This window comes from Silurus aristotelis (genome assembly GCF_946808225.1).
Source record: "Silurus aristotelis genome assembly, chromosome: 28".
NCBI lineage: Eukaryota > Metazoa > Chordata > Actinopteri > Siluriformes > Siluridae > Silurus > Silurus aristotelis.
Window position 1 is genome coordinate 15,076,838 of NC_139601.1, and position 11,487 is coordinate 15,088,324.

The 11,487-nt window shown below is 39.1% G+C and overlaps 1 protein-coding gene across 3 annotated transcripts in view; it reads right to left on the reverse strand.

Moving 5' to 3' along the window:
* grm7 (glutamate metabotropic receptor 7) overlaps window positions 1–2,748 on the reverse strand; it is a 223,175-nt gene extending 220,427 nt beyond the window's left edge. Inside the window, exon 1 of one of the 3 annotated variants that reach the window (XR_014532301.1) lies at window positions 1,208–2,684. Coding sequence is in view for 2 of the 3 variants with exons in the window: in XM_083534429.1 (XP_083390555.1) it covers window positions 1,208–1,708 (501 nt within the window). In the remaining variant the exon portion in view is untranslated. Of the gene's footprint in view, window positions 1–1,207 lie in introns of all 3 variants that reach the window. The other 2 variants (XM_083534429.1, XM_083534430.1) reach the window with 2 other exon arrangements.
* Window positions 2,749–11,487: the final 8,739 nt, after the last annotated feature.

Consider the following 11,487-nt stretch of genomic DNA (forward strand, 5'->3'; position numbering starts at 1 on the left):
ACATCAGATCAATCTGGATTAATGTGAATGATCTCAAAGTGTAGCCAGTAGTGGCTTGAATAAAGTACACTTAATCCAAACCTTAATAGCAAATCAACATGTAGGCTTATATATAAAAGGTAATTTTTTTGACCTATTGTGGAAAATTAGAAAACAAGGAATTTCAAACATTTCAAAAAAATAGTCTGAATATTACTGTTGTTTAAATAATATCTTTAATGTTTAAATGCTTCATAAGATGAATCAGAGGGGGTTTGGGAAAATTGAGAATTGGGAACGAAGAAGCCTTTAGGATTCAAGATACAATTATTAAAAGTGTCCTGAAAAGCAGTTTTTGTTTAGAAAAAAGTTCCTAAAGGGTTCTTTCGGTTTATCTACGTTGGGGAACTGAAAGTAGGATCCTGTTAAACAGGAACTTGAACTGTTAATCTGTAAGGTAAACTTATATTTGTATGATTGCATGTATATGTCTATATTAAGTAGCCACAGCAAAATAATAAATAAATAAATAAATAAATAAATAAATAAATAAATAAATAAATAAATAAATAAAAAACTGTACTTTGTACCTAGAGGTACCTAAAGGGGTCTTTAATCGGTTTGATTGCTTTAAGAATAAAGCTGTACAGTACAGAGAAGGATGTGTCTTGGATCAGTTTAAATGTATTCAAATAAAGTATTTAAAAAAAACACACGAAATACACAACAAGTACACACACTGTAGTAAAGCATAGCTTTTGATAGCTTTATATCTCCTTGCATAGGATGCATGCTGGTACTATTTTTATTATAGTGGGAGGGGGTTAGTTAATGGACCCTGCGCTGTTCTTTCAGCACCAAACCGCGCTCAGGGGAAATATATATATAAAAATAAGCGCCTATCTACAGGCGGGTGGAATTGAAGGCCACGTGTGACGTCTTTAGACGCCGAGTACTTTGGGTGTTGCAGTTACGCAATGCATTCCTAATCGTGGTGCTGAATAGTCAGCAGTGTTTGGAGGTCTGCGTGCATAAACACACCTGTTTCAGGTGATGCGGGTTACCACGTGGGCGTGTGTGCGAGTGGGTGTGGGGATCTGGAGTGTAATAGTGGACCGATTGCATAGGAAAACAGGTGTTTTGAACAATGCGTGCGTGCATGTGTAGGACTAGACATTTCGCGATGGCATTTAACGTGGTTGCACACCAAGGCGGCGACGCGCGTTACCTGGAAAAGGCGCAGAATGTTGGCCACCATGATGGACACGGAGCTCGCCGAAGCCCCGATGACACCGACCACTTTCTCGGGCTTGACAAACACGGGCGGCTCGCCGTTCGTGCACCGGACGTCCGAGGTGTCCTTCTGGACGAGGGCCTGCACGAACGTGAGCGACTGCTCGAGCGCGTAGGTGTCGCGCGAGCACGTGTCGAGGACGCGCGCGCCCAGCGTAATGTTGGGCAGCAGCTCGTCGTCTGCGTTGATCTGGTCAAGCGCGTACAACATGGCCTCGAGCCGGTGGATGCCGTTCTCCTTCTTCACGTCGCCGCACGGCTCGCCGCCGACGCCGCGCGCGTGCACCGGGAACAAGCCCCCAAGGGTCAGGTCGCCCTCGAGTCGGATCGAGTGCGCCGCGTAGGTTTCCTGCGAGAGCGCCAGGTCCGTCAGAGCGCTCAGCATCCACAACATTTTCCAGGGAAAGTAACGGCTCGAGACGCGCACGCTCATCATGTTCTCAACTTAGGTTTCAGGGATTGGGAGAAGAAAAGAAACAAACAAAAACAAGCAATATATAAACGCACTTAGATAACGACTTGCGTGCAAAGGAAGTCCTTTGCATTTCTTGCCATTTCCATTTTTTGAAAGAGAAAAAAAAAAAAAAGGTCTGTTTTTTCTCCCAAGAATTTCGGTGCGCAAACGGACGGAGGCGTCGCTCACGCCGAAGGTGCGCGCGAGCAGCGTCTCAGCATCTAAACATCTCCGCGCGCCGCTTGTTGCTCGTCCACATCACCAGCTCTCTACTCTTCTAAGATAAAAGCAGCTTTCGGTACCTTTGTTTTGTTTTTTGCTTGAAAGCACGGCGTGTGTATTCGGGGAAACCGACGCACCAGCGCGCATCCAATAAACGCTCCAAAGCGCGCGGGGTTGTTCCACACGGAGCTGGAAAAAAAGAAAATCCTCAACCGCGCTGCTGACGCAGAGACGCGATCTTTACCGAATCACCGATGCACCTGCGTAATCCCAGGAAACGCAATCATTCAGGAAAAAGAAAAGAAAAAGAATACTGCTCGAGAAAACTACTACTATGCGTTGCGAATTCAAACGCGGTTAAAAAGCGCAGCGGGACACGGAGCGCGTGCATCCGCGCGGACTACACTTCTTCACTGTGCCAGGTTGCATCAAGTGCCACATCCCGCTGAAAAGAGCGGCGCGGGTTCGTGCTCGTGCTCTCCCGATCCCGCAACAAACAAGAAACACATCAATCAAATATGAAAAAAAAAAGAAAGAAAAAAATCCCGAGCAGCAGAAGGAGGGAGTAGAGAAGACGGGGAGCGCGAGCGTCTCTCCGCCAGCTCGGATTTGTCGGAATGACGCCTCCTCTCCCTCCACCCTGCATCAAATATGCATCATGCACACAACCGGAGGCGTGATCGATCCGCGCGTGAGCACCAGATCGGTGTCTCTGCGAGTTCACCGTTCGGGCTGCAATTACGCGCGAATAATTAAAAAAAAAAAAGTCGCTCAATAAGTTGCTCTGCTTTTTTTTTTTTCCCTCCTCATCTTCCTCGTCGTCATCATCATCCTCCTCGTCGTCATCATCCTCCTAATCCTCCTCCTTCTCATTCTTCTTAAAAATAAAAATAATTCATGCATAACAAAAATGATCAGTTCGTTTCTTCTTTTCCTTCTTCGTCTTAGACTTTCTGTTTATTTTAAAGATAAGGAAAATGTATGGAAAACAAAAACGATCAATTTGTTTCTTCTCTTTTACTTTACTTTTGCTTTATTTTCTTCCTCTTTTCACCGAAGGAATCACATAAAAAAATAATCAGCTTACTTCTTCTTTCTCTGAAATAATTGGTAATTTTCACAATTATCAGCTTCTTCATCTTCTTCTTTGCCTTTCTTTTCTTTTTCTTATTGAAGATAATATTTCTTAGATAAGAATTATCAATTGGTTTCTTCTCTTTCTTTCTTTCTTTCTTTCTTTCTTTCTTTCTTTCTTTCTTTCTTTCTTTCTTTCTTTCTTTCTTTCTTTCTTTCTTTCTGTTATTTTGTTTCTTCTTATTTTTCTAATCAAATGTAAATTTTCAAAATGATCTGCTTCCAGTTTCCTGTTCTTCTTCTTCTTCCTCTTTCTCTAAATAAAAATTTAAATTTAAAAAAATTATCCTTTTCTTTCTTTTCTTCCTCTATTTTTTCTAAACAAAAATTTATATTTTTAAAAGATTATCAGCTTTTTTCCTTCGAGGATTTAGAGAAAGTGTATGACAGGGTGCCGAGAGAGGAGTTGTGGTATTGTATGAGGAAGTCAGGTATATGAGGGTGGAGCAGGACATGTATGAGGACAGTGTGACAGCAGTGAAGTGTGCAGTAGGAACGACAGACTGGTTCAAGGTGGAGGTTGGAGTGCATCAAGGATCGGCTCTGAGCCCTTTCCCGTTTGCAGTGGTGATGGACAGGTTGAAGGACGAGGTCAGAAAGAAGTCTCCGTGGACTATGATGTTTGCGGATGATATTGTGATTAGTGGTAAAAGTAGGGAGCAGGTTGAGCAGATTGAGAAGAGCCTGGAGAGGTGGAGGTACATGCTGAAGAGAAGAGGAATGAAAGTCTGAAGGAGTAAGACAGAGTACATGTGTGTGAATGAGAGGGAGGGCAGTGGAGAGTATCTGTGAGAGTGAAAGGGAAAGTTTAATGAATGTTGCCCTGATTATCATAGCAATACACATGAAAGAAGGGTGGTTATGGCCAACAGATACAATATGTAAGCAAAAAAAAAAATAGTATAAATACAATTCAAGCTAATTCAATTGTTTTCTTGTTACCAAAATAGTTAAATCATCCATGAAAACAAATATCGACTGTCTTTAAAAAAGGCTCAAGTTACATCACACATTTTATCATACAACAACATATGCATGTGTTTTCCAGTTTCATTCTTTTTATATTCTCCCCCTTGGTTCTGCTCTGTGTGGGCAATTCAGAGTCAGGATGTGTTTTTTTTAAACCACTAAATTACATGCAAATTAGCATGCAGTCTTATATAAGTTCTAGTACATAAAAATTAATACGAATACATTAGAATGTAAACAGATGTGTGTACTAAACTCACACAGATTGAAAAACGTTCAGATCTGGAGGTGATCACAGGCACTGGAATTCAATCAAGTCAAGTCAAGTCAAGTCAAGTCAAGTCAAGTTTATTTGTATAGTGCTTTTCACAACAGACATTGTCTCAAAGCAGATTTACACAAATCAACAGTGAAGGTGAATGGTGTGTATTTATCCCTGAAGAGTAGCCGTGGTGACTGTGGCAAGGAAAAACTCCCTTAGATGTTATGAGGAAGAAACCTTGAGAGGAACCAGACTCAAAAGGGGAACCCATCCTCATTTGGGTGACATCAAGAGTTTGATTATAGTGTTTAAAACATTACAGAACACTGGAGAGTGAGAACTAACATGAGCACTGGAATGTAAGATTATGAGTCATGTCCTTTCTACAGTCTTATACAGTCATTTGAGGTTATGGAAACAGGAGCTCCTGAGCAACTCATAAAATACCTCAACATTTACGATCATCACAGATCTAACACCAGCTTCTCCATGCCACAGCCTTTAAACACTTAAAGAGGTCCAGTGTCCAAACTCCACATGAAGTTGGATTCAAATGTCCCTGGTACGTCTCTAGATGGTTTGGGGTGTTTGCGGTGTCGGCATCTACTTCTTTAAGCGTCCACAATCTTTATAAGGTGGGACATGAATGGAGATGGCAAAACCTCAGGAATCCTTGGGATAAGTAGAGAAAGAAGAGCAGTGGAGAGGAATTAGCGTAGCTGCTGTTCATGATATTAACAGCACAAGTTGATAATGTGCATGTGATCAAATGTACTGGAGCACAAGGTTATGATGTGTGATGTGTATGTGTAGGACTCGCTAAAAAGATACGTCTTTAATCTGCACTTGAACTGGGAGAGTGTTTGAGACCTGAACACTGTCATGAAGACTATTCCAAAGTTTAGGAGCTATAACGTATGGTATACATGTATAAATATAGCAAAGAACCTGCACCTTCTGACATGATATAGTAATGATTTAGATTTTTATGTGAAGTGTTGATCTTCTTCAGCCTGCTTTCACTTCATCATTTGGAGTATCACAGACTGATTGCTGGATGTTAACCACCTTGCACTGGAACTGGATGTTTCAGTGTTAGCATGTGTTGTAGAAACGACTCAGAGTCATGGGTTTCGCTTCCAGAAGATAACAGCCTTTATAATCACTCAAAATCCGGAGTTGGTCCACTGAGCAACTTCCCTCTGAAGGATTACTTTCACATTGGATAAGATAAGATAAGATAAGATAAGATAAGATAAGATAAGATAAGATAAGATAAGATAAGATAAGATAAGATATATACCTTTATTCGTCTAACAGTGAGGAAATGTCTCTGTTACAGAAAAAGAAATGTGCAAATATATATATAAAAAAAAGTAGAAAAATAATACAGTATATAGTATATACACAACACAATGTATAAATACAAAAGAAGAAAAAAGAGACCACGAGTAAGTAGTTGGACCACATATACGCCTGGACCACAAATGCATTTCTATTCGAGGTCCCCCTTATACATACAATAGTGGTGACAAAATGTCGAGATACAGACACACACACACACACACACACACACACACACACACACACACACACACACACACACATTTCAAGCTATAGTATTTCATACGCATGGCACATTCCTGTACGCACACACACATCAGAAGGACTTTTAAATAGAAGTTACAGCCACATGTTGCATATGCATATTTGATTAACTTTATTCTACTACACATGGTGCAATAGAGCGCCAAGTGTAAAATGAATGGTGCAGGAACAGTGAATCAATGCACCTGTGTGTCCTTCGTTCAGCCAAAGTTCATGGTTATAGTATTCAGAGCACATACAGTATATGGATCACAGGGGACAGCAAAAGCTGAGCAGTAAAAGCAGAATTGGTAGATTGTTTATCTGAAGATTTTCACTTTCAATACTGTAAAATTTTAATTTATAAAGCAATGTTTCAGTATTTTACAATACAACTGAATCTGCTGCTGTATGATTTGAAATAAAATGACTTGCATGGTAATTTGAAAATACACAAATATAGCTGACTAGCTGAAAGTACCCGTGCTTCGCTACGGAAGGCAGAACGCTAAGCAATATGGCAATAAGCAGTAAGCACTGAGCAGGACTGGATGATCAGAGATCAGAACGTCTGTCTGTACTGGTCAGGACCATGAACTTAACTGAGCTCCGACTATGTTGTGTCTACCCACTATCCAGACAGTGCGAGGCGGGGTAGGGGAGGTCAGAGTCCTCGATGGGTTCAGATAACGATGGGCTCTCAGGTGATATGGAAATCAATACAGGCCTCAACCTGTAAACCATTGTCTTTACTTACTGTTACTGCACTGACTTTGTATATTAGTCGTACAGAGAGTACGTGATGGTTGAACACTCATTTTTATAGTTTGACTGTAACTCAAATAGAAAATCTTCATCCAGTAAACACGTATTTACTTAAAGACTTATTTCACATCGAGGGAGCCCTAATAAAAATTATTAGAGCACCTTTAGCTAATTATTAAATTTCCTTTAAAGAATTTATGTCAACAAATAACGTACTACCCCTTTGTAGTAGCGATACAGGGCAAACTACTTTGCAAATCATTTTTATCGTGTATCTAACATCTAATAAGAAACAATGTAGTAAGTTTCATTAGGATCCGTAATGTTATTTCGAAGAATTTACAATGCGTGAGAAATCGCGTTTTTCGCGAGTTAGCCGCGATCCAGGGCGAATTTTTCAAAACCCTTTCTTAGTGAGCACCTAAGACCCAAGAGGAAGGTATGTTCCAAATTTCATTGCAATCCGTTCAGTGGTTTTTGAGATTTCGTGATGAGTGTGTGAGTCAGTCAGTGGTATTTGAGCTTTATATATATATATAGATATATATATATAGATTTATAATAAAAACACTACTCAATTTATCATTGATATCATTATCAATGTATACTGCAATTCATTGCCTTTTATATTAATTAAATTTCTCCAAATCCTATGATCATTCAATCCACACTATCTACTATATCAGTATTGAATACAAGTCTAATGCCAAGTGCTGTCAGCATCATATGTATATTTTAGCTCTGCCAGTTTCTCAACCACAGCTTCATCATCCCAGTTCATAATTGGTCTAAGATAGAGATGTGTGCAGCACTGCTCCCACAATAATAATTTTTTGTTCTCTAGTAGCTTAAACATTTTCTAATAAAATGTGTTTGTTCTATTCTCCAACAACAAAAACATACAAAACTCATAGATTAGGTTTATTCATTGCAACCGTGACCAAGCTGTAATCAAGAATGCTGTATTCTTATTTTACGTATTATATTAAATATTAAAAACATATTCAGTGTTTGCACTATGAGCTTCATATCAGCTTTATTCGCCTCCGGAATCCCTATCTTGAAGTCATCTGGTCCCAACCGAATGCAATGTGGAAGGAAATAACAATGAATGTGTCTTTTATTCATTATCATTTAGAACACATAATCTGTGTAATCCAAATAATGTGTTCATATTCAGTTTCATTCTTTGTAGGGAATGAATGTTTACATTATATTCACATTCCACAGCGTTTAGCAAATGTCCTTATTCACGGAGGTTCACAGAAATGCTTTGTAGACACCTCTGAAAACTTATCCTCATGTTGGAACAAATAGTTTAAGGTCTATGTACGTGATAAAGCTAAAATCCAAATTAGTATGTAAACTCCAAATAAAGCAACACGTTCCCTGGTGGTCTAGTGGTTAAGATGTGGCGCTCTCACCGCTGCGGCCCGGGTTCGATCCCAGGTCAGGGAACCAACCCCAGCCACTCTTAGTGCCGGTCCCAAGCCCGGATTTATTGGGAGGGTTGCATTAGGAAGGGCATCCAGCGTAAAAACATGTACCAAATCAAACATGCGGAGGATCCGCTGTGGCGACCCCTGATGGAAGAAGCCGAAATAAAGTTTTTCTACTCTAAATAAAGCAACAAAATAAAAAAAAAGTTTTGTTTATTAAATCAAAGCTTGGTGAAAAGGCAGGTTTTCAGTCCTCCCCCTATTAAATCCCTGATTGCAGTCCTTTCAGCTTCTTTATGTTTTTTATTAATTACAAAAATAAAGCAGATATGCACACTTTCTATTTACAGCAAATACACACTTCATATACAGGGCGAAATTAATCGTAAAGCCTGAAGCAAGCACAGTTTTTTATTTTATTTTTTTTTTTATAACAACAGCCATAAATAAGTAGAAAGTCCTTAATAAAGCTTTAACAAGCAATCCATCTTCTGTAACTTCTACATAGGAATTTTTTTATTTGGGTAAAGCAATACAATCATGCACGTTTATTTGAGGTGCAGCAACATGCTGTTGAAGTCAGATTTGAACAAAAACTGTACAAATATAGCTACGGTTTTCGTTACACAAAATATACACTCCAAAACGTTCACTGTTTTCTGTGATAGCTTATCCATAGCCCGAGACTGGTTAGAGTTCTCATGCTCACTCCTGTCCACCACCAAAAGCACCTACAATGGGCATGTGAGCATCAGAATTGGACCATGGAGCAAGATCTGGCCTGGTCAGATGAGTCTGTTTTTTTTTTTTTTTTTTAAATAACCAGGTCCCTGTGATCCATTGACCTGGGAAAGAGTACCAGGAAGCATTGTGGGAAGAAGAGAAACCAATATTTGCAATATGGTGCTCTCGGCAATTTTCTGCTGGGAAAAATTGTATCCTGGGAATTATGTGACGGTTACTTAAACACTTTCCACCTACCTGAACATTGTTGCCATTAATTGGTTTTTTGTTCGGCAAACAGAGTCGCAAATGGCGGTGAATTCTTTCAGCAGGATGATGCACCCTGCAAAAAAATCATTCAGGAATAGTTTAATTAACAATTCAAAGTGTTCAAGGTATTGGCTTCCAAGTTTTTTAAATCTTTTTCTTTTAAATATAAATTTTCATGATATCTGTCAACAAATCCGTACATTTAAACCCCCTTTCTAAATAATCTGCTAGATAATATGCTGTATAGCTATATGTTGTCAACTATTGGATTACTCTAAATTTACTAGATAGTAGCCTATAGCAAAAGTCTACAAAGATAGCATCTCGATTTCATTTAGTATGAAGCTGTGTCATTATTAATGTTGTCCTGCCCCACCAAAGACGATGGTTATAAGGCACTTCAAAACCACTTCCAAACACTTAGGAACCACTGCAAAGAAAACACACCACTATACATTACAACCCATCAAAAAAAAAAAGCAACTCAGTGAGTACCATTATCCTTAGACTTAATTTCCCCCATGAGCCGCACATGAAGGTCATTCCACATAATACGAAGCGACATGTGGTACCACTCATCACATACCCAGCAGGTACCCAATCTATGTCCTACTGATGGAAGTTGGGGGTGTTTCACATTTTTTCCCTTTTTTAAATTCATATACTAAAAGAAGGACATCGTTTATTGTGTCTCTGCAGAGAACGGATCATGCTGGATTAAATGAAAAAGGATATGAAATTGAGATTCTGAGATTTTGGATACTCCATGGCAGGACACTCTGAAATACTGGTGTGACTAATAAATTGTGAGGCAGGTGGTGTTGGTGAAGGAAACACTGTTGTGGAGTTTATGGAGAGAGAACAATAGGTTATAATGTGTATACTATGGTGCATAGGTGCAAAGTCAAAGCAGCATGGTGGATGTCAGGTTTTTTGACTTAACAATTGAGCAATTAGGTTCGTTCACAGTATGAACGAGGAGAAAAACACCTAAAATCACACTATCAACATTTTGTCTGGATCATTTTCACAGTTAGATGTGCCAGAAAACCTATTAGGAAAAACAATTATATTATTGTGAACTATTAGTACTTTATACCACACATGGAGGTAGGCATATACATAGTGCTGTTGAAGGTGGATTGGTTAGGAGTCAAAAAATAGTTCCAGCTGCAAGGTTTAGGTAAAATGTCTCTTTTAAATACATTTGTTATAGTTTCTAATTATAGTTAGATAGAACTCATGGACTTGGCTCATGGCTCATGGATACTAAATATCAACACAATTTGACAAACGCCTTATCAAATCAGAATACAATTATAAAATTCGTCAATGGAAAGTCTCAGGGATGGTTAGAAATCATACAAAACAGCTGAAGCTAGCTCCTTGAAAAAGGCCAATAGAAAAAGGAATACATTTTCCTTCACAGTCCTGGTGTTTGTGTGGGAAATATACAGCCATTATAGACTTTATAATCGCTCTTTCCCTCTCTCAACAATTGGAATAAATCTTACTATAGAATTGTTCTGACTGCTGTACATCAAAAACACATAGTTTGCAAATGGCCTTTTTTTTACTTTGCCATTTTTGTGAAAACATATTCACAAAATATGTAAATTTATATGTGGCAGCATGATTTCTACGCTGGTGGGCCTCTATTAATAATGTTTTTGGTTTTTGCCAATTATGTTGCTTTAATAATAATTCTATAGAATGTAATAGAAACTGTGAATTCAATTACTTGCATCTAGAATGCAAGCAAGCCAGTGGAACATCAGCTTATATACCGATCAGCCATAACAACCAAACAATCTGCCGAGTTCTGTGTGGATCCACCTTGTACCACCAAGAAAGCTCTGGAACAATGAGGCATGGACTCCACAAAACCTTGGAAGGTGTGCTGTGATCGCTGGCACCAGGACGTTTAGCAGACAGATCCTGTCATTCCTGTCAGATGCGAGGTGGGGCCTCCATTAATCAAATTTGTTTGTCTAGCACATCCTGCAGATGCTCTGGATCTGTCGGATTTGGAAAATTAGGAAATCAATACCTTCAACACTGTGTGATGTTTATTACACTATTCCTGAACCATTTTAGTGTGGCAGGATGCATTACCCTGAATATAATAGTATATTCCACATTATGTATCCCTTACTGAGCTTAATGTCACTGGTACACCTATTTCAGATCGACTCATTCTGGTAAACCACCAAACCATCAACCACTCCATATACAGTATACCATTACAGAAATGCCCTTCTTATTATAATGAGGATTTGTATTGGTTAAGAGGTGTTTAAAAGGCTTGGTTATGGTTTATTTCAGCATTAACTTCCACTTCTAAGTGACCTATAGGCCTAGTTAATAAGGAATAGACTTAACTCTTGAAT